This window comes from Tasmannia lanceolata, unplaced genomic scaffold (assembly GCF_043159265.1).
Source record: "Tasmannia lanceolata isolate RefF3 unplaced genomic scaffold, GAP_Taslan_0.1 ptg000013l, whole genome shotgun sequence".
Taxonomy (NCBI): domain Eukaryota; kingdom Viridiplantae; phylum Streptophyta; class Magnoliopsida; order Canellales; family Winteraceae; genus Tasmannia; species Tasmannia lanceolata.
The window spans coordinates 45,850,386-45,874,814 of NW_027518690.1; the positions used below are offsets into that span (position 1 = coordinate 45,850,386).

At 36.6% G+C, this 24,429-nt stretch overlaps 1 protein-coding gene across 2 annotated transcripts; it reads right to left on the reverse strand.

Annotated features, from left to right (window-relative positions):
- Positions 1-1,801: 1,801 nt before the first annotated feature.
- Positions 1,802-21,773, reverse strand: ABCD2 (ABC transporter family protein). Of its 2 annotated transcripts, XR_013255152.1 has the most exons (11): positions 21,487-21,773; positions 19,219-19,414; positions 18,987-19,054; positions 18,242-18,568; positions 17,958-18,122; positions 15,066-15,294; positions 7,795-8,036; positions 7,414-7,699; positions 6,354-6,622; positions 4,099-4,504; positions 1,802-2,118 (listed from the first exon to the last, which is right to left on the reverse strand). XR_013255152.1 is itself a non-coding variant. In XM_077394914.1 (10 exons), exons 1-10 carry the CDS (start codon positions 21,700-21,702, stop codon positions 4,310-4,312), a joined length of 2,193 nt encoding a protein of 730 aa, XP_077251029.1. In that variant the 5' UTR covers positions 21,703-21,773; the 3' UTR covers positions 3,824-4,309. The 2 variants fall into 2 exon arrangements, 1 of the variants encoding a protein (XP_077251029.1); XM_077394914.1 differs by lacking the exon at positions 1,802-2,118 and having other exon boundaries at positions 3,824-4,504.
- Positions 21,774-24,429: the final 2,656 nt, after the last annotated feature.

The window sequence follows — 24,429 nt, forward strand, 5'->3', positions numbered from 1 at the left end:
CTTTGATTTGAGCTTGGTTTGCTCTAGCACTGTTATTAGTTGTAATTTTAATGCAAGATATAGAGAAAGGAGTTTAAGTTTAATTATTTCTAACTAATGTTGGTTTTGGAAGAAGGGATGGATAGACCAAACCAGAAGCAAAAACCCTCTTTACACACACTTCTGTTCAATTTTCCAAACAACCACCTTATGAAATTTATTCAAACAAAACAGAGCTAATTAATAAGGTATCATCTCCAAAGTATCGTATGTTTTTACCCCCATTTTACATCCAACGGAGTTATAGCAATGGGTTATTTGTAACCATATGATGGGTGTCGTATGTTTGATCTTATAAAGTCCACTGTCGGTGGATCAAGTATCAATGGCAGCACCTTGATTACGAGCAGGGGAGTGCCAGTATCAAAGCGAAAAGAAGGAATCCCACAGACATATCTGGAAAGCATATCATCCTCAGAGTCAGAGAAATTAATGAATGGGTTATTCACTGTTACATGCTGCAGATTTGAAAAACTTACAGGAAAATGCGGCCTTTTGATTTTTGAAAGAACTCTATTAAATGCTATTTTATAAAAGAAATGAATTTAAAGGACAAAAATGCCCCTCAATTTACTTTTTCTCCTTGAACAGAAAAGACCCAAAAATGCAAGTTGCTTCTCTGCAACTCGTCTACGGCGATTTGGTTCTCTCCGGTAGCATGTCCACTCAATATGCTCTTCGTTTTATGCGATTCTCCGGCGGCAGTAGAGAAAATTCCATAGGGATTAGGCTTTCTATTCACATTCTCTAATCGCCATCACCAAAACCCTAAAATCCCTGCTTCCTTTGTAAAGAACAGATATGCATGCTTCTAGGGTTTATTTCTCATAATTTATTTCTTCATTTGCGAACTGCAAGGATTTTTCTGTTTTGGGGTTAAGTTCGCTTGTTTTTCTTTCCTATGTCCCTTGATTCGATTAAAATCAGTTAACTTCTTTTGATAGTTCACTTTTTAGATTTCTAGGGTCCTTTATTCTTTCTAGAAAACTAGGGTTCGTGTTTGTGTGTGAGAGAGAGAGAGAGAGAGTAGTACTACAAAAGTGAATTGAGTAAAATTGCTAAGTCAAAGCAAAAATAGTCTAGTAGAAGCCAAAATTAGGTTAGTCGAAGCTAAAAATCATTATTCGAATTATAAACTAGCTTAGTGGAAGCAAAAATTTGCTCAATCAAAGCTAAAAACACTTGGTTGAAGCCAAAATTGCTTAGTCGAAGGCAAAACAGCTTAGTCAAAGCGGACAATGACTTAATCAAAGCAAAAAAAAACTTAGTCGAAGCCAAAAATAGCTCACTCACAGCCAATAAAACTTACTCTAAGCAAAAACTGCTCAGTCGAAGGCAAAATAGATTAGTCGAAGCCAAAAATACTTAGTCAAAGCTAAAGATGCTTAGCTAAAGCCAAAAATGCTTAGTTGAAGCCAAAAATAGATTAGTTGAAGCCAAAATAGGTAGTCGAAGCTAAAAATGAGTTATTCTAAGCCAAAAATATGTCAGTCGAAGTTAAAAATGCTTAGTCGAAGCCAAAAATAGTTTTACTCGAATCCAAAATAGGTTACTTGAAGCTAAAACGGGTTACTCGAGGCCAAAAATGAGTTACTTGAACCTAAAATAGTTACTAGAAGCTAAAATTAGTCGAAGCCAATGGCATTATCGTCCCTGAATTCTGTTTTTCTACAAAAATAACATTTATAAGAGTTTTTAAAACAAGTAGCATTTTCAGGTAAATTTTCAAACTCTTCAGCACGTTACAGTGATTTACCCTTAATGAATCCCTTAGACAAAGCTGAAAAGCTTCCGATCACTTAACAAATGCATATCATCCTCAGACAAATTAATGCATTTCAGATCTGGCACATGACACATGAATCCCAGACATAGCTGAAAAGCTTCCGACCATTTAACAAATGCATATCATCCTCAGACAAATTAATGCATTTCAGATCTGGCACATGACCCTCACATCCTCTCATCTTATATTTCCTCCGCAACTACACTACAATTCAGTGTATATTTGCAGTGTTCTGGCCTTCTGGGGAAGTGAAAAAGCACCACTCACTGTCAGTTCGAAAAGATCTCACCAGTCTGCATTAAAAGTAATTTAGTCAGTAATTAGTTACAATCTCCAAGCAGTGAACTAGGAAAGAACTAGGAAACCTTTGGATCCATCACAGATCTCCTTCAAGTTTATAAGTTTCTCCCAAGTGGGCTACTTTTTCATGCCTATATGGGTAGAAAGGGAAGACAAAAGCCCACATATATGTCAAGTTAGTAAAATTTGAAGCCTGTGTCCTGCCAAATTACCAAGACTCTTTGCTGTTCCTGGGCTACTCTTCCCTTGTATCAATGTTGAAATCTTGGTCAGTTTCATGTATGGTGATGGGTTTGATTTCTTGGGTTACCTCTTTTTCTTTTTTGAATGGTGGCAAATTTCATCAAAAAGGAAAGACTGAGGTGTTCAAACCGATCAAGATACAGAGACAAACAAACAAGAAAAACAGCAAAAAAAACAAGGAGGAAGACAGTCAAACATCTCGAGGCCCGCCTTGAGGACTCCCTCTTCAGCTAATCTGTCTGCCACAGTATTGGTTGACCTCTTGATATGAGTGAAAATGATCAAAGACCCTCCCACGATATAATAAATCTCATAAAAAAACGAAGCAAATCTCCAAGGAGGAATAAGAGAGCTCTTCAGACACGGGATGACATTGAGGGAGTCTCCCTCCACAATCACCCGATCAAGAGAACCTCTAACCAAAAATTTTATCCCCTAATGAGCCTCTCGAATTTCTGTCTCATTAGCATCTGAGACCCCAATTGGTCCTGCAAAGGCCAACTGACCTCACCACCCGCATCCCTAAGAACTCCTCCAATGCGCCGGGATTACCCATACTAGATCCATCAAAATTACGCTTGAGGAAGCCAAGGGGGAAGGCTCCCATTCTTGCACCACCAAAGGACGCCGCTCAACACTGAAGCAGATCTCCCTCCAACCATTCCAAAGATCAAAGGCTGATACAAACTTAAAGCAAGGAAGAATTCTCACCCATGATATAGTTAAAGAAATGACTTTCACACACAGGAAAGAAGAAGATTTTGATACTAAAAAAAACTGTCATTTTTCTCTTTCCAAAGCACCCACAAAGTGGCTAGAAGAGAGATGTTCCAAAGGAATTTTCATTTGTTCTTCCAAGGCACCGAAGACCAACCTTCCAAAAGAACAGAAAGAGAAGGGAAAAGCCAGAACATCCCGAATCTGCCTACGATACAACTTCAAACCTCCCTAACTAAAGTACAGTACAAAAATATATGATTGATAGATTCTCCCGCCGCTATGCAAAGGGCACAAAGATCAACTTATTGGCATTTCCCATTCCTTTTGGCAGGCAGGCTTTGGTAATCCTAGCATCTTTCTTGGCCAATATTTCAGTATCGGCCCACGGACAATACGAGATACAAGGTTTCATCAGACGATAATATGTAATAGACCTAATATAAAAGTATTTATAAATATAGGGAAATGATATGCAAGGTCCTAGCTTGTCTTTTCTTTTTTAATTGGCTTGTGAGAGCTTTTTGGGAACTGTAATAACCTTTTGACAGCCCTTTAAATACTAACAGACAAGAAGCTTTAGCGGAAATATCAAAACACGCACACATAGACACAATAATAATAACTCGAAAAAAAAAATCTCTACACACACACACAAAAAAAAATACTAGGAAAAAAAAATAAAAAATCTCTAGGTCAATAATTCCTCATGCTATGTTTCGACAATGCTCTGGAGTATTGCCACAGCAACAGTGAGTGAATGTTTGTTCCATTTTCACCATTTGTTCCATTTTCAAGTATCAGAAGTTTTTTTACATTGCCTGCAGAAAAATGTTGCACATAGCACCTTACAAACCCAAAGCTGTCATTTAACTGAATTTACCTAGGAATGTTTGTTGTTCATTTGGCTGGGAGATGTACATATACGTGCTTGTGTAAAAAAACATCTAAAAACAACAATCAAATTTGTAAAATGTGCTGTGACTAGATAATCAGGAAGAATTTAGTCCCACCTGATATGAACCATCCCTCCATGGGTAGAAATGACGAATCCAACCACGTCTCATGATGGTGAACCTGGCCGAATTCATATTCAGAAAGGGATCGTTCCCACTTGTATGATCCTCTCTTGCAGGGACCAGAGTGCGAAAGCCAAAGGTTTATATGGGACAAAGCACATATTGTGCTTTCATTATGCAAGGGCCTCTCCTTCTCTTTAGATGGTTATAGTGTCGGCTTTGCTGGTTCATGGGTAGTGGCCTGGTTGGTGGACTTGAGGTCCCAGTTTTGTTGGCTACTGTTTTCTGGATCCATCTTGGATATTCGTAGGATCCTGTTGTGATAGTTAAAGAGTGTTCGCCGGTGGCCAATGCTGATATATGTTATACCCGCAGCTTCAATCTGCTTGTATAGATGAGCCTGGAAAGAAACAACAATGGACCTGTAAGAAGATGAAGCTCTCTACATGGCAAACATAATGACTTCATAACATTTTGAAGTCTGTTTTAATTGAATGTGATAGAAACAAACACACTCAGTTAGCATTTCACTACTCTGGAAAGAAATAAATGAAAAAAAAATCTAAATCAAACTATATCTTGTAGGAGGCTAAGAAAATATTGTATTTAAATCTATTAGGTTTTGAATTTCAAGATATATGAAGATGATCGACTAAAGATGTAAATACGTTGACTGAAACAGCTGAAAAGTATCAACTTAGAGGATTACTTGTTATACAGAATGTATAGATAAGGGTAATTAGCATAGGAAATGAAGATCAATTTTTTGGAAGAAACATGTTTGCTGAAGGATGATTCTTTCAAGTGAATCTCGAAAAGTAGGGTGTAGATATGATAATTCATTAAAACTTGTACTGAATGAAAAAACCCATAAACAACGAATGGAGAATGTGAATATGCTTTAGGAATCAATCTTGAGTTTGCTGAAGAACAAGATTAGGATGCCACAGCAGCATTGAAGGGATTTTGATCTTTGAAAAGAAAACAGCAGGTGATTTCTTATCTTGAGCAGTTGGTTTATTCCACCATAACAACGAAGTACGACCTATCAAGCATTAAAGGATCAAATTTAGCCCTTTAAAAATTATACCCAATCTGATTATTATATGTCTACAGCTACTTGCCCTAAAAAAATTTCAATGTTCCAAATACATCTGAATGCGGCTAAGGTTCATTCAGAACATGCAACATTCCAAAAACCAACTATTAGCAGGTCACCTAAAGCCTCCATAGACACACATGATCCGTGATTTACATTTCCGGCAGCCCTATGAACCATAATGACCCAGCCTTGTTGGCATGACCAAGCCAAAAGGATCACATTACTTGACCTAAAAATGATCTGTGACATACGTTAGCATTCAGTACAGATACTGCAACCGAGCCAAGTCCAGACAAGCAAAAAGGATCACAAGCAAAAACAGCAGTACAGGTGACAAAATTTGATTTTGACCTAAAAAAGATGCATGCACATGATGCGATGGAGAATCCAGGTCGAGACAAGTCCAGACATACTGACCTCCTAGAGAGCGTAACTCTGTGACTATGCATCAGTTTTAAGTGATTTATATCTTGTTTTGGAAAACCCCCTAGATGTGTAGACAGGGTAGATATATTTGTACATGTAGACTTGACAATACAGCCACATGAATGGGTAAATATAAATTAGCATAGAGAGGTTTACCCCTCTGTGATGCTTCGATCCACAAAAGAGACTCGAAGGAGAAGAACATAAAAAAACTGGTTGGAACCCTTGCTATGATAACAGGTAGGAAACATAGGATTTAGATGTAGTTGGAGAAGAAAGAAGAAAAGAGAAGAAGATGGGGAAAAGTAATTTGTTGGGTCGAAAATCCCTAACTCATGAAAAAGGGAAAATACAAGAATTCCCCCCCCCCCCCCCAACACACGCACACACACACACACACACACATTATTCTTCTACAAATTTGAAAGTATGAAAGACAGAAAGAGAAAAAGGAAATTTTCAATGCATTTTATTATGTTGCAATATTTCTGTGCCATGGGGCAATTTAACTTCTATTTTTGCTATATGAAAAAAAGTTTTATTAGTGAAATACAATTATGAGCAAATAAAGAACTGCAAATTATTCTAATTTAATTTCCTGAGCTTTCGTACCCAGACAACTACAGATGTTATATTCATGCTGCTACACTAAGAGCATAGTCCAGATCCTTCATGTACGCAAGTAACATAGAAAGATGCACATAAATCTATATTAGTATACCTCATTAGCTTCATCTAAAGCACTTGTGGATTCGTCCAATAAAATCAATTTTGGCTTTGAGAGAAGCAAACGGGCAAATGCAAGACGCTGCTGCTCACCGAGTGAAAGGACACTGGCCCAATCACACACAGTATCCAGACCATTAAAACGAGATACAATATCGCCAAGGCGGACATCCTCTAGAACCCGGATCAGATCATCTGCTGTGGGTTTCTTAGGCTCTTCACCCGCATATGTGTTCATTGGTTGCGATAAGAAAGGCAGTGAAGCTGTGAAATCAAATTTAACATTAGCTTTCTAAACCTGCCATAAGTTCCTCATGAGAAACCAACTCAGAACTATTGTACGATAAGTCAATCTTGCCAGAATAGATATAGAATTTGAGAATGTGCCTTAATACATCCCTAGTAATTCCAGTGTTTAATCTAATTACATTATCACTCCCTGGAGAAAAATGGGCAAAATTTTATTGAAAGATAGTTAAAATACAGAAATGTTGCTTCGCAGACACTTCTCAAGTGGGATCCCTAGAATCGAATATACAACAATTTCAAGATTTAAGACTTACTGTAAGTTTTCCCAACGGTGTTCTAAATTTAGAATCTAGCCATATAAGTTGAGTAACTGTTACAAATGAGGATTCCAGTTGAAAGCAATATTTAAAATGTATCATATGCTTGACTGTCATTTTAAGGTAAAACCAAATGGTTAAACAATATCAAAAGAGTTGGCCGTTTCTGATACAAGTGCAGAGTTGTGATTGTTTAATATGAATGTAAACTGATAATCACTTCATATAAACCAGAAAATATCATACTCAAATGGATATGACGTAAAAGTAAACCAGAAATAGCAAACAAAAGAACCTGAGCAGAAAGGCCAGATTCAACATCAAAGGCTATGATGTCTACAAGAATGCTAAAGAATAAATCAGACTCAGGGATAAATAAAATAATAAAGATTATGAGCTCCTTCCTTTACACTAATGCAGGATTCACAATGCTAATTGTACGAACTGTTCCAACTTTTCCGGTAACACAATTTGTTATAAAATACATACCGGCTGATTGAAAGTTCTCCTTAATGGGAAGTGAATCAACACTCCATGTAGGATAAAGTAACTGCTGACGAAGTGTTCCCAATACCATATATGGTCTTTGGGGGAGAAAAAATATGCCCCTAGCTCTTTTGTATTTGAACTTCTCATGTTCCTCTACAAATGAAACAGGCAGTTGGGGTTCCTCTGCATCTTTCATATAGAATGTAATCTTCCCCTTGCCAGTACGCCAAAGACCAGCCGTGGCTCTTAATAATGAAGTCTTACCGCTTCCACTAGGGCCTATTACCTATTAATGAATAAAATCCTGTCAGATAATCTATTCTTATATTGGAGATCATAGTGTGCAGAGTGGAAATATAAAGTACAACGAAAACCACTCACCAGCAAGTGATCCCCATTGTTGATCTCTAGCGATAAGTCCCTAATAAGAGTAGTTTTACTTTTCGGGGTTTGCAGTGTCAAGTTCTCAATCTCCAGTAACCTACGGCCCTCCTCCGTAGGTATAGATCCATTTGATTGCAGGGAAGATGTAATATTTGCATCACTATACAGCACGCTGATCTCTTGCAGAGGGTCAAAGACAGATGAAGAGTCACCGCTATCCAGAACATCGTCAAACTCACCTGTGTGAAGGTATCCACATCACTGAAAAGGATAAGATAAAAGATGTGTTTTGATAGATATTAAATGGCAGCTCATCCATGGCTAACTAAATTTTTAAGACCTCATGTCAAACTGCGAAGAGCTACCATGCTACAGGTATATTTTGTACAATTCATAAACAAACACATCTATCGGTAAATTAAAGTGAAGCAAGTGCCTGGCTTGTTGAACCACAATCAATATCCTCATAAATTGAACTTCAGTAGAACCATACAAAGCCCATAACCTATAAAAGAGGAATAATGATGAGATTCTAGCAGACCCACAGGCCCTACCGGCACCTAGATCACCTTCTCACCGTCCCTTTAAAGTTTATAGCAGGAAGCAAAAAAATAAAAACACAATCCCAGCCGACTGTACCAATGATGTTGTGCGGATGTCAGTAGGGACATATAGAGGAATCACAACTGACTGAAAGTTGGGGAATCAAGCCCATTTGATTTCTTATGATTTATAGTGAATTTTAATTGAACTCAGTAGGGGTTTAGTCAATGGTGGAGCCCACCATTTTATAACCATGCATAATATGGGCCCGGAATACTAGTGTGTGTGTGTGTGTGTGTGTGTGTGTGTGTATAATATTAGAAAAGGGTTCCTGCAAACGTGTGCAGGTACTTACCTGCACACGTTTGCAAAAACAGGGTGGGGGCCCACATTTTGTGTGTGTGGGCTTTGCAGGAACCCTTTCTCTATATTAGAAAAATAAAATAAAATAAAATATATATATATATATATATATATATATATATATATATATATATATATATATGAGAAAACTGTTGGTGAGCTTAAGCGCCCAATCACATGGGGGCCCACTTTGTTAGGATGATCCAAAGCATTCATTTGAAAGTCCCTTACATAGATGGGGGGTGTACCAAAAATCAGCTCCATAGGATCATCCTAACCCCTCCATTTGTGAAGGACAAAAATGGACAGACACAAATCTGCCCATTTTTTGTCCTCCACAAATGGAGGGGTTAGGATGATCCTATGGAGCTGATTTTTTATACACCCCCTATCTATCATAAGGCCTTGCAAATGAATGGTTTGGATCACCACATAACATGTGGGACCCATGTGATTGGGGAGCTTAAGCGCACCATAAGTTTGGTGCGCTTAAGCTCACCAACAGTTTCCTCTATATATATATATATATATATATATATATATATATATATATATATATATATATATATATATATATATATATATATATATATAGCAGAAGAGAAAAGGAAAACTTGTTTTGCTTTATTGGTAAACTCTATGAATTTAACACGTCTATGTTATTGCTTTTTACTGTTTGGTGTCCTCCCCACATGCCTATCCACATCTATATGCGAGGGTAGTTTTGGATTACAAAAGGAGGGTAGTTTTGGGTTGCAGAAGGCGTATTTGATCCTGAGCTTTGAGCGTCTGTCTCTTTCTCTGGAACTGTAGATATTTAATCTCTTGGATTTGGTTTGAGAACAACCACCGACCTCTGCACTGGCAAAGCTGTTCCTCTCCCTCTGTCTTTCCATGGGTCACGCTCATCTCTCTCTTCCTCTGTGTCGGCATCGTGCAGCTGCTTGGTGTCAAGATGAGAAAATCTAAGCTTCTCTTCTTCTCTTTCAGAAATTCCCTTTTCTTATCTGGAGATCTATTTCACCTTTGGTGAATCAGGTAAAAAAAATAAACATTATGGAAGGGATTTGTTTTTTTAGCTTTAAACTTACCATGTAGAGCCTCTCTTCATCATCTTCTTTTTCGTTTTCTTTTGTTGGTGTTCTTCTTCTTCTTGTTTTAAGGGTGTTTAGGGGCTTCTTTATCTGCAAAGAGTATTTAGGATTTCATGTATTTCCAGAAAATCAATTCTTCTTCTTCTTTTTTGTTTTTAGGGCCTTTTTTATTCCCACAGGATTAGGCAATTTTCCAAAGAGGATTTAGGGTTCCTTCTTTTTCTTCCTTTTGTTTTTAGGGCATCTTTAGCAATTTATTAGTCTCAGCTTTACTTCCCTTTGAAATTATCAGATTTTGATGTCTTCTTGCAAAATTGAAATCTGCTATTCAAAATTGAAATATGCTATTTTGAGTCTCTCATTTAATTCCCTTCGAAATTTGACTTTTATCTTTATTTTGGAAAGTGGATTTTGCTCCAACTGTTCTTTATTTAACTAAAGTCTTTCTTTATTTCTCCCACCAAATCGAATAACTTCTTTATTCATTTACTCTTTTCTTTCTAAATAGGCTACTAAAGATTGCAGTGGTGCTTATTTGTACAAAAGACATTGCTTTAAATAAAAAAGCTAGAAAAAAAAGACTTTAGAAGCTATTATTCCAAGATATCTTCTTCCTTCATTAATTTTTCTAATGCTTTCCGTTGGCAATATCCACCCTTCACAACTTTTCTCTTTATAATTCAACTTCAAAAATCAGTCCTTTACTCACAACTAATTTTCTTGATTCACAATATGTTATGTATATTTTCTTATGATGTATGTGGGGTTAGTTAGTGCATAGTAGTGGGAATGTGTTTTAGTGTAATGGATATTAGTTATGGCTAATGTGTTTAGGTAGTGGGAGTTAGTTATTTATGATGTGTCTTCTTAGTGGGTAGGTGTGCTTGTGATGTGGTACTCCCTCTTTCTTGTATTTATGTAGTAGTAATCTAATGAAATGGAGGGAGAGAAGAATTTTACAGCACAAAGGAGACTTTGTTCTAGGAGAGTCATGGTTCCTCTCGAATCGAGCAATTAGGAGGTCCGGTTGCCTCGAATCAACTTCTCTTCCCCTCATTTCTATTTTCTATTTTCTATTTTGTTTATTTCCGTTACGGCCGATTAGGCACGTAACAACCACTACCTAAACACATTAGCCATAACTAATATCTATTACACTAAAACACATTCCCACTACTATGCACTAACTAACCCCACATACATCATAAGAAAATATACATAACACAATATCTTCCTTTTCTTTTCAGATTTGGGATCCTCACTTAGATTTTAACACTTAAGCTTCTTCACTCCTATCCTTTTTAAAGGTAAATGTTTCTGTTTTCTCCATTACCATTCTCTTTTAGCTATAATTAAAGCAACTTATTCTTCAGTATTTATGATGCCTATAGATGTAAATTCTTGGTAAGCTTTTTCTGTAATGAATCTGTTCTTTTACTCACCCTCTATCTTGGTTCATCTAACTGTGTTGGGGAGATGGACGAGGGATTGGAGAGATGATAAAATCCAAGAAGAGAGGATTCTCTGTTTCTTTTTGTACGCATAGATGATTGTTGGTTATAGTCGAATGTATTCCTTAATGATGCCTATCAAATGAATGCCACAACCACAAACCTCTAAACTTGATTTGTTTTAGCAGCTGGTGAAATTTCCTATTCTTCCATATTATGGTTTTAGCAACTTTTTTGGTATTCCCAACAATGTATAAGAGCTCTGTCCAACAACATGCGGGTTGGAGGTTTAATTCCAGCTCACTTTTTATGAATGGTAATTCCAGCTCACTTTTAAGTAGCATTTCAATGATGTTAAGATCGGTAAAATTGGACCAAATAATCTACTACTTTATGTAATCGTCTCTCCTCTCTCTTCAACACTTCCTTTCATCTCCTCAGGTTCCATGGAGCAGGTTGGGTCAACAACTACATTTAGTTGACCTAGACCGGATATCTATATTAGTCGAGCCTGCAACCAAGGTTGAAGGATGCAATATGGGAATACTGTCCAAGAAGCTATGAAGTTAAGTGCCGGTAAGACATTGGAATGCTGTTAATAGGTAAAATCTTGTGCTAATATCCCATTTTTCAAATCAATAATTGATTTAATGTTTATTCTAATAATAGGAAATGGAAATGCAGCTGCTGGAGAGTAGGCAATATTTCACACGATTAGCAGCATTCCAATGTCTTATTGGCACTCATCTTGAGTAATTTCTAAGATCAATTTCAATTCCAACATTCAGTCCTTTACTCACGACTAATTTTCTTGATTCATAATATCTTCTTTTTCTTTTTAGGTTTGGGATCCTCACTTCCTTAAATTTTAACACTCAAGCTTCTTCACCCTCATCCTTTTCACATGTAAATGTTTCTTCTTTCTCCGTTACAATTCTCTTTAGCTTTATTTAAAGCTTCTTTGTTTATTTTTTGTTGATTCTGGAGTCAACTACTGTGGTTTACATATTGAGGAGAGACTCTGATCCACAATCTAATGGGTTTGATATTTGTTGATGAGTTTTTCCCTCCTTTATTTTGGTTTTATGAGTGATTCCTTTTTTGACACCTATTATTTGATTAAACATTATTATTTTTATTAAATTTTAAATCTTTGAGAATAGAACCAACCAGTTTCAAATATTTTATAACCTTTTAATTAATATGCAATCTTCTCAATTAATTAATTTCTCTATTCTAAATAATTTTAATCTCAATAGTTTTAATGTATTTTTGACTAATGATCTTATTTTACATATTTTGACGGACGGAAAGATGGGCTATTTTTTTTTTTTTGGATTACCATTCAAAATATTCTGACACATTGCTTTCCCGTCCCATGCATTGCACGGGTTTTTTTACTAGCGTATATATATATATATATATATATATATATATATAAGGAAAAGGATTGTAAGCTCGAGCGTACCAACCTTATGCTACGCTCGAGTGCCCAATCACATGGGTCCCACATTTTTTTGTGGTGATCCAAAGCATTCATTTGCAAGGCCCTATCATAGATAGGGTGTGTACCAAAAATCAGCTCCATTGAATCATCCAAACCCCTCCAAAGTTGATGGCAAAATGGGCAGATTTGTGGAAAAACAGTGTCTGTCCATTTTGACCTCCACAAGTGGATGGGTTAGGATGATCCTATGAAGCTGATTTTTGGTACACACCCCATCTATATAAGGGCCTTTCAAATGAATGCTTTGGATCATCCTAAAAAGGTGGGCCCACATGTGATTGGGCACTCGAGTGTACCATAAGGTTGGTACACTCGAGCGTACAAACCTTTTCCTCTATATATATATATATATATATATATATATATATATATATATATATCTGTGTGTGTGTGTGTGTTGCAAGAAGCCCCAAATCCTTGATTTGGCAAAAAATTATTTCAGTAAGAGTTTAGTTGGTGGAAGAGTTAGATTTGTCTTAGATTTGGAGTTTACTTTGTGTTTAAGTGGGGTTTAGCATGGATAATATGCTGCAAGGGGGTGGAAAGTTTGATGGCTTAAGTGGCATGAACTCTTTGAATAGTTCATATCCATCCATTTCCACTCATGGAAACATGTCATAGTGTCAAGACCCCAAATTACGCAGAGGATTAGGATCCAGGGGAGCCATTAGAAAATCATGGTGCTACTTCGCTGAAACCTGCTGAGCAGAAGGCATAAATTGGTCTGACGACTATAAAGTCTAACCAGAAACCAAATATTTCCTTTATGCAAACCAAGTTTTACAACATACGACTCCCAAAGCATGAAGAAATGGGAGCTAGTAAAATAAATAATACGTAGGAAGGAAAACATCACATTAGCAAAACCTTCATGTGAAAGGAGGAAATCAAGGAAGTTTGTGATTCGAGACACAACATTGTAGTGTTCCAAAAACACCAAAAATCAGAATGGGAAAAAACATCACACCCAAAAGATCCACAACCTGGAAATTGTATAAGGAGAAATCCAACTAAAATAAATAAAGTCCAAAACCCATTTCAAAATAAATAAATAAAGTCCAAAACAGCCTGCAATCTTCCAACACATGCTTGGGCTGTAAGAACAACCATCAAAGACAGTTCATGTCCATAAACAGATCATTCAATTCCCAAGGTAAACCACACAGAGAAACACCTTACTTCCAGAAGTTACCTAACCAACACAGTGAAACATCTCACTCTCAGAAGCTCTCTGATTAACACAGAGAAAAATCTAACTGTGTTCTTCCATTTCGAACACTTAAACAGGACAATTAAATTGTAACACATATCTACGATATCCGGGTACTTCAATATAAGTACTGACCCTTAATGTTTCCATGTTCAAGGTAAGATGAAATGTAGAAGGTGCAAAGAAAAAGCATATACAAGTATGCTAAAGGCGTTTCAATTTTCCGGAATACAGGAAGATGGGACTCCATCAATGAAATATCAATGCATATCTACGAAAACAGCCACAGCATAAGACATAAGAAATCTATGATTTGGCCGACACTTTGAATTTATTGTTGACACACATGTCGTGCACCCGTGTCCACATGTGTCGACACTCGTTTCGACAATTTTAAATGTCTGCTAGAAATGTCGGTAACTTTATATATGTACATGTATGGGAGTGCCACTATTTCTAGATTTTTAAGGGTTGCCATGTCAGACACCCCATATCCGCATCGAAACTTGGCACACAAATCTATATCCACAAATCAAGATTATATGTACTTTCTATTTTAGCCATATCCCCGTTTCTAAATTTTGGGAGTTTGCCATGTCCGACACTCCGTGTCCTTGTCGACACGCAACACTCGTGCCGTGTCCACAAATCATAGTAAGAAATACATATTTTAAACAGAGGAAGAGAAGAATATTCAGTGCATAACTACATAATTTGGAAAAACAAGGAAACATTTAAAAAATAAACCAGCATGGAAACAAATTACCACTAAGAAAATGAAAAAGATTAAAAACGATGGATGGAAAACCATAGACAGAAGAAAGAAATGTTTATAGCCGACCCTTCCCTTCCATTGGGGATCACCATCATCAGCTGTTGCAGGAGAATTTTATTCTTTGACTGGCCAGTATAAGAAAGTGGCCATGTAAATTGCATCACCTTGATACAGTTCAATGCCAAATAATTTCTCTTATTTACACAAATATATGTAGCAGGATCAAGTTAGTTATCAAATAAGAAGTATATAAAACAAAGAATGCATGGGAGGATCAGATTATAATTATGTATTGCACAAAAATGAGATAAAAAAGAGATAATACCTAGTCGATCAATGATAGCTGAAAAGGCACTGATTGCCTGAAATTGGTATACAATGAGAGAAAAATCGCTAAGTATATGATTGAAAGCAGAAACAGACTGGTTAATAACTCCAAACTCAATCTTTCCTGAGAAATACATTGGAGCCACAACAGCAGCAGGAAGAATCTGAATCAGATACCGATAACCATTTGTGAAGAACTCCAGATTTCGAGAAGAAATCAACAATTTCTGCAAAACAAACAAGAAAAATAAAATAAAGATGGTACAAACCAAAAAAATCGGTTCGTATTAGACCGAAAAGGAGTGGAAGCACAAAAAATAGAAGCAGATAAAGAAAGGTGTATTATAAACATAAAGTGTTTCAATAGAATATTTATTTTGACATGGTTTGTCCAAGTAGGTGTTAATGAGAGCATGTATCCAGGGTAGGATTGTGCACTGTAAAGCAAGATTTATTCAAGCGGTATACAAATTTACACAATTTTTCATTATTTTCACTTCCTACAACACAAGCAAGATTTAGATATCCATGTTGGATATTCAGATGGAAGTATAAATAAGAAAATTAAAAGAAAGTAAGAACAGGAAAAAATATACACTTTTAAATATTTTAAACTGATTTTTAGTCAGTATAGAATCTTAAAGCTTTTAATAGGTTTTGATCTAGTTTTGATACTTACTGAGGGACAAAATGTTTGAAAGAAAAAAATAATATTCCTAAAATGGGAATGTGTTGCACTTTAGTAACTCGACGTTCGAAAATCACAAATGAAAAATAACATAGTTTCTAGTCTTGCATTTTCTGTCATCGTTTCTAGTCTTGCATTTCCTGCCACTCTGGCAAGTTGAAACCAAGAACACGTTTGCTCACAGGAACCTTCACATGGAATACTACGTCCAAATATTCTAGTGGGTTCAACTTCTCCTGTATTATTGATTGATTATTTATATAAACCCTATAAGTTCTCCAAAAAACAGTTGTGAGCAGTGTTTAAAAATGCGGGTGGGGGTCAAAATGCAGAGAAGAAAAATCCTTGTCGATTTGATGCGGACGCGGCCAAGAACGTGGTTGACGCGGCTGAGTATTCAGTTACTGCGGTCATAACTTGGGAGACTCAAAGGAGTTTTTATTGCTTACGTGGAAAGCGGTGGCAAAACGCAGAACACGACCAAGGGAAAAGGGAGCCGACTTGGGGGAGTTTTAAAACTATGGTTGTGAGCCTAGTTTTATGGAGTTTGGGATGTTTTCCTCTCTACTGGCTCCTGGAATAGCCATTCAAATTCCTTGTTCACTTGCATGTGATTCTTAAATTTTATTGATGTCCTACAATATATTGATGACATTTTCTTGACTGTCAAAAAATTTGTCATTTTACCAATGCCGTACGAAGAATCTGACTCTATTCAACCAACCTTTTTCACATTGGGGCTGCTTGGTCCCCGCATGGTTATGCATTGACAAAGAAGAATTACAAACAGGACTTTGCCACCTGTTTGTTTTGCAAGCAGTAGGAAAAGGTGTCAAAGGGAACAAGTGAATGTGAGGTTCCCAGCACAATTGGATTCCCCAAGGCTGAGCCCGTCCCAACAACATAGTCAGATTTTGATAAGCTGGCTTACTTTATAGTCAGATTTTGATAAGCTGGCTTACTTTATAGTCAGATTTTGATAAGCTAGCTCACCTTATCGATAAACATGCAAATGGTTATCACTAGGCATTAATCACTCATGCTTGTTAATTCACCTCATCTGATCATATGCCACTCTTGGACTGTCACCATCTATGGTCTTTTTACATCTTTTACCTCGACCCAAGATATATTGCTTATGCATTTGACATCAGCTGACATCGTATTTCCATATGTCAAATACATCACTGTCAACTGCCACTCATCACAGAGTTCCAAAGAGGTGTCAATAACCTTCAATATATCTCCTAACATCAGCAGTTTTGGAACTTACAAACAAGCCTGTACTAGAGATTGGCAACAGATCTCTGTTGGGGAAAACTGCATTTTCTCTATGCTCCTTTTTTAGGACAACTGTTAACTGATAAATTGGTTATATAATATTTACCAACGGGCCTCTTTGGATACCCCTAAAAGTATATGCATATGATCTTATATTCATATAGTCTTATTTGCATACAATCCTATATGCAAATAATGGTTGTAATACATTGAAATAATCTTATTTGCAAATAAGAACAGATTTTGGGGTTATCCAAAAAGGCATTATCTGTGTCTTTTTTCTTTTTTCTTTTGAATAAAGGCTGTGTCTTTTTTCTTATTTCACTATGATGTGCATATTGGGTTTTCTAAGTGCTATGTATCAATGGCAGTTTGTATTCTTTATGAGGCTGCATTAAGAGGGGATTAACCTGCTGATCCCGATCATAGGGAGTAATAGATTATTATATTCTCCCAGAGAAAATCTTGAAAATTTTAGTTATGATTAGTGTTTAAAAAATCGACTTGAATATGAACTCTGCCATGATAAAATCGAGTCGACTCGGGCAAGTCAATGAATGACACAATCAATTTTGCATTAACTCAGGCAAGCCAAAGGAATTATGATTACTTGGTGGGGCCAAACTAGGACTTGGATGAGAACTCGGTCAAAGGAAAACAGATTCAGCTCAAGCAAGTTGATGATTGACTTTAGAAATTTTTAAAAAGTGGTTATGACAAATGATTGAGCATCAATCACCCTACAATGTTTTTAAGGAAAGCATAGATAAAGCAATGCAGCTAATATTGGTACTTCGCTGCATTCAAACACAAATGGAAATGCATGAAATTTGAAAAGAAGATTGTATACATACACTTAAATTTTCTGCATTCAAACACAAATGGTAAGGAAAAAAATTGAAAAGAAGATTGTATACATACACTTAAATTTTCAAAAGCCCTGCTGAAACGCTGCAGTAGAAGTTGCATTTCATTTCCCTCACCACCATAGAAAGCAATTGATTCAGCATTTTCTCGAATGCGTACCAGTCCATAACGGAAATCTGCTTCTTTTTTCTCTTGCATGAAATTTAAAGTGACTAGCCCCTGAAAGTAGAATGGAGGTTGTTTTGTGTGACCAATCAGATAACAAATTTATTGATAAAACAATTTCTTGCAAGTTTAAAAAAATGTAATGATAATAGATAGAACTATAGAAGAATTACCCGTCCGAGATATACACTTATAGCAGTGCCACCAAGCGAGTAAACAAGAAGTACAACAAATAGCGGTGGATAGATACCATAAAGAATGTTACTAAATGATATCAAGTCGATAGCAGCATTGAAGAGTGTTAAAGAAAATGAAAGTGCTGTTCCAGTGAAGGAACTAAGATCATCAACAATTCGCTGGTCTGGATTATCAATTATCGATTGGGACTGGATCCTGTAATATGTCTGATTCCTAAAATAGCGTTGCATGTAATAGCTTGTCATCCAAGATCTCCATCTTAAAGAAAGTGTTTCTCTTGCGTAGTCCCTTAAAACGAAGATCTGCAGAACAAAAGGAGAAAAAATAGAAACTTATAAAGAGAGGAACATGACAAAGGAACTAATAATGGAACTTAAGCATGATATCCAAGTACTATACAGTAAAAATTAAGAGTAATAAGCAGGGAACAAGTTCTCGTTATGCAAGAGACAAAAGAAAGCAAGAGGGCTGAGATGGTATAATATATATTAAAATGACCAATGAGTGATATCTAATAACATCTTCATAGATGGATAATATATCAGCAGCTCAAAAAAAAATAAAAAAATCCGTTGTTCCATATTTCAGGTAAGGGACCACGATAGTCAAACAAACATGTGGAGTCCACAGAAAACATATTTTTCTAAAAAAAAAGTCAACTTAAAATGTTTTCATATGGCTTGTAGAGCAATACCTACAAGAGTGCAGCAATATGCTCACCGGAATTCCTCCAGCAAAAGCCCCGAGGTAGTAGAGAAGCTGCTTCGTAAATTGTTCTTGGTCTTTGTCTTGGGTGATAAATGCGAACAAAAAAATACCACTTAATTAGAGAGGACACATCTAATCTGCCAATAAGTTGTCTAAAAACGCCAGTGGAAGTTGTGTGCAAATAGAAATATGTAAAAGCAAATTAACAGAAAATAACGAACTGAAATTAAACCAAGTTACTCACTAGCAAGTGCGTTATAGAAGTCACGCCCAAGAAAATTAAATCCAACACTAATTCCCGTTGTTGCCAAGGTGAGAGCAAACACAGAAGCAAGACTCATCCTAGCTTGGATTTTATCTTCTGATGACCAATATGGAGCAGCAACTTTCCAAAATCTCCTAAAAAGTGTCTCAAGATCTGGACCCTTTCTTTGCCCATCCTGTTGTAGTAGCATAATAGATGATTATAAGCTTACTTACAACACACAAGGAATTTATTCCAGATGACAACCAAAGAGAACTGAGGTAAAAAAAGATAAATTCCATGGAGATCCTCGAATTGATTGTGGAAGAGATAGAAACAGAAGTTATGAACAAAAATTCAAGTTTATATGCTTTGAATAAAAGCAAGAAACACAATCATAACTATGAAAAATTCAGACCAGTAAACCTTTTGTCAGGCATCGTCAACCAAATACAATGAGCTTGAAGGTGTGGCATCCTGATACCAAAAGTGAAATGATATGATAATCGTTGTGCAGTTCAGGCAACTCTTTTTGACACAAACTACTGGAATGGAAGTTTGCAAACAACTATGCAATATAATAACTTGCAAGTGAATGCGAGCATCAAAATGCTTTAATGAGTTGCCAAGGACTGAATCACTAAGCAGTTGTGTAGGCAAACAAAGAATAGAGGCAATGACAAGAGTTTTGATATTATAAATTTGTTCGTTCAATTTCATATTCTTCAGTGTCAAAAGGGTCCCAATACCATTAACAAGCACACTGCGAAAAATTTGAAGCTCCACCTTGGACTGAAAACTGACAAAGAAATCATGAGCTCTCAAACAATGCCAATGAGTGGCAAGCATAAGTTAAATAAAGGCTGCAAAATATTGTCAAAAAGCAGACCTCTAGATGACTGAATTAGTGAATTGTTACATGAAATTTTCTTTTAGGTCAAGTATCAAATTTCTGGTGGTATTAGTTATCCTTTCTTTCCCTGAAAAAACAATAACAGGAACTTGTTTTTTGTTTTTTGAATGATGGTAAATTTCATTTAAAGAGAGGAAAAAAATGAGCGCGGTGGTCAATACAAGAAGCAAAGAGCAAAAAAAAGTAAGCAGCGACAGCTAACGACAATAGAATGAAAAGGCAAGGGGAAAGAAGTCGAAGAACTCCAAACTATCTCTGTCCACCCCCGATTGGGCCAATCAGTCTGCTTCATTGTTGGCCGATCTCATGATATGACGGAAGCAAACTTGGAACCCCTCCAGGGTTCAACCCTGGATCTCCTCAATAAAATTTGCAAACCTCCAACAATAGGGACCTCTCCTATCTAGCCATCCAATCACATAGAGGGAGTCTCCTTCCACTATCTATCTATTCAAATCACCTCTCTATAAGCATGATGCCCTGCAACACTGTCCTTACTTTCGCTTCATTAGAGTCCTTGATTCCAATAGGACCAAAGAATGACCACCTAGTAAATCCAAACTTGACTCCAAGGGGCCCCCGATTCCAGTCGAGTTGGGGTTTCCAATGCTCAAACCCTCAAAGTTTAGTTTCACCATACCAGGGCCCAGGAGAGGACCAGAGAATGACCCATACAGTCACTAGCAACACTAACCTCCAAAGGGTCTTCCCTCTTCGAGGCCAAGGCGCATTCAACCAGCTATCAAGTAATTCGGAAAGCCGAGATGGGAACACCTATGCCATCCCGAATCTCCTTAAGATACTGCTCCAAATGTCTGTCGAGCAGTATCTTAATACTAATTCCCCCGCGTCCAAGCAAGGGGCACAATGGTCCACAATTAATATATTACTGTTTTGCAGTTGGTGAACCATAAGGATCTTATCCTGGCATGTAGTTCATCCAAAGGCACATATTCTAGGCAATGCTGGAATGCTCCAAACCCTATACAACTGCTCGGGGGAGAGGTTAGGAACAATATGGCGATAAAAAGAGTTGACACTAAAAGCTTCAGATGAGTTGAGGGAGCTAGGAATAATAACATGAACATGTTTTAATGAAGAAACAAGTTGGAGAAGGAAAGATCACAATATTCAATGCTTTTTTGGGGGGAGTTTGGCTACACATATTCTACACAATTAGGGTGTACACCCAAATGGATTAAATTGCACCCAAATTTCAAATTTCAATAATAAAATCTCACCTATTAACATAAAACAGAAATCAGAGCTTCTAACAGAAATGAAAACAGAGATTCGTTACGTAAAGATAAAATCAATAAAAGCAAATTGAAAAAAAGAAAAGAAAAAAAGAGTACCTTATCTTCTCCAACTTCAACAGGGGAGAATTGGGGATCTCCAGTAGAGGAAGAGGATCTGATCTTGCTAGGGCGATGAGTAGATTGGAATCTGAATCTCCGTTTTGGAGACATTGAGTCATGGATCTGGAAGAAAGATGAAGAGCGACGAGATTCAAACGAGAATGAATGAGAAGAATTAAAGAAGTGTGGAGAAAGAACTAAAGTCAGAAGCATTTCTCTTCTTTATTTTTGGCTATCTCTTTACTGGTAAGACAAATTGCTTCTGCTTCACAGCATGTGCAAGGAGGCTGAAGTAGTGGGAAAGTACACATTTTTCCTTTATTTAACGAATACAATACTGTGAGAAGTACTTACGGTGAGATGTGATGAGAAGCATGATTGGGCCCACTTGCCTAATTTCAGCATAATCTTAGTCCACTTCAAGGATCCCAATCCAGTGGCTAGGAATGCTTGATTGGTGTAAAGGCGTGGGCCCTTTTAGATCATGTTGATATTTAGCCATTTAGGTGAGTGGGCCTCGGATTACGCTGCTCTTATGCTCCTCTCACCTTAACGGTTTTTCAGTGTATCATTTCCCTTGTTTTCTTTACTTTCTTTTTTTGTTACGGGTTATGTTTTCTCAAGTCACTTCCAGCCACAAATCAGTTATCCGACTTCGGGACACATTTTCCGAATTTACAGGAGCTTCATTTATCCGACTGCGAAATCAACGGTCTACGTTTTCTTGGCAGAATAATAAACTACACTTGATGGATCGATGGTCTAGATCACCCATTTAGCGGGATTATATGGGTCAAAATTTATATATCTAAAATGAATTTTTAAAATCACCCTTGAACTATTGCATGCTTCTTTGAAGATAGTAGTATCTTTCATTCTAAGAATTTTCTAAAATATTTCTGAAATATTTTTGCATATAAATTGGCACAATAAAAGTGTACCTGTGTCTGATAATAATCTTGGATCCGAAGCAAAGTAAATTAGAAAAAACAGATATGGGATTGACGAAGGGCAGAGGCAAGGAGAAGATGGTGTGGAGGACTATAGATTGGAATATTGAAGTTTCTAGATTGGAATATTGAAGTTGGAATAAGAATTTTCTGAAATATTTCTGAAATATTTTTGCACATAAATTAGCACAATAAAAGAGTACCTGTGTCTGATAATAATCTTAGATCCGAAGCAAAATAAATTAGAAGAAACAGATATGGGATTGACGAAGGGCAGAGGCAAGGAGAAGATGGTGTGGAGGACTATAGATTGGAATATTGAAGTTTTTAGATTGGAATAAGAATTTTCTGAAATATTTCTGAAATATTTTTGCACATAAATTAGCACAATAAAAGAGTACCTGTGTCTGATAATAATCTTAGATCCGAAGCAAACTAAATTAGAAGAAACAGATATGGGATTGACGAAGGGCAGAGGCAAGGAGAAGATGGTGTGAAGGACTATAGATTGGAATATTGAAGTTTCTAGATTGGAATATTGAAGTTGGAATAAGAATTTTCTGAAATATTTCTGAAATATTTTTGCACATAAATTAGCACAATAAAAGAGTACCTGTGTCTGATAATAATCTTAGATCCGAAGCAAAATAAATTAGAAGAAACAGATATGGGATTGACGAAGGGCAGAGGCAAGGAGAAGATGGTGTGGAGGACTATAGATTGGAATATTGAAGTTTTTAGATTGGAATAAGAATTTTCTGAAATATTTCTGAAATATTTTTGCACATAAATTAGCACAATAAAAGAGTACCTGTGTCTGATAATAATCTTAGATCCGAAGCAAACTAAATTAGAAGAAACAGATATGGGATTGACGAAGGGCAGAGGCAAGGAGAAGATGGTGTGGAGGACTATAGATTGGAATATTGAAGTTTCTAGATTGAAATATTGAAGTTGGAATAAGAATTTTCTGAAATATTTCTGAAATATTTTTGCACATAAATTAGCACAATAAAAGAGTACCTGTGTCTGATAATAATCTTAGATCCGAAGCAAAATAAATTAGAAGAAACAGATATGGGATTGACGAAAGGCAGAGGCAAGGAGAAGATGGTGTGGAGGACTATAGATTGGAATATTGAAGTTTCTAAGATTGGAATATTGAAGTTGGAATAGAAGGATGCATTGCTGAAATGTATTTAATTTGGTGGAGGGGAAGAGGCATTTTTGAAAAGACGTAATGTTTGATTAAATGATAGCTACCTATTCGCATCGATTGGTATTCGCATCGGTATAGACTTTTTTGTTGAATGGTGATTGGAATGCTGTTTACATATTTATTAATATTAATTAAATAAATAGGACATATGATATGATTGAAAGATATATCTTGGAATGCGTGTAGATTTTATTTGTAGTTTTTCTTCCGTAATTGTCATATTTTACTACATTGTTTTGGTATTTTTTTCCGTAAATTTTCAACTTTGCTTCCATTTGTCCGTAATTTTTCATTTTAAACTCGGTATTCTGCCAATCTTTTTTCACATAGCCGTAATGATTATTATTTTTTGCTAGATTTATTGCTAGCCACCTTTGCACAAATAGTACTTCGGCCAATCTTTGCACCTCTAAGTAAGCACATGCGAGTTGTAGCCTCGGCGATGGTGGGTAGCAAATTCCTACAAAAAAAAAATTCTTAAAAAATCTGGTTAAAAAAATTCGCTTATAGAGGGGGTGCTATGTGGCAGCACCACGGTTTGGGTTTTTTGCGTTTAAAAAAAAAGGACGGTTTGGGTTTTTTGCGTTAAAAAGAAAAAAGGGCGGGATGAGTTTGCAGAGGGGGTGCCACGTGGCACACCCTCAGCGTACCACATCTATTATAGAGGGGGTGCCACGTGGCAACACCGCAGCACCACGGTTTGGGTTTTTTGTGTTTTAAAAAAGGACGGTTTGCGTTAGCTGGATGTGGTTTGCAGAGGGGGTGCCACGT

Coding starts and splice junctions, on each gene's coding strand:
- ABCD2 (XM_077394914.1), bottom strand. CDS start 21,702: ATGCTTCTGACTTTAGTTCTTTCTCCACACTTCTTTAATTCTTCTCAT. Junction 15,295..17,957: donor GGGCTTTTGAAAATTTAAGT/GTATGTATACAA, acceptor TTTGTTTTGCAG/AAATTGTTGATTTCTTCTCG. Junction 4,505..6,353: donor CTTTAGATGAAGCTAATGAG/GTATACTAATAT, acceptor GTTTCTTTCCAG/GCTCATCTATACAAGCAGAT.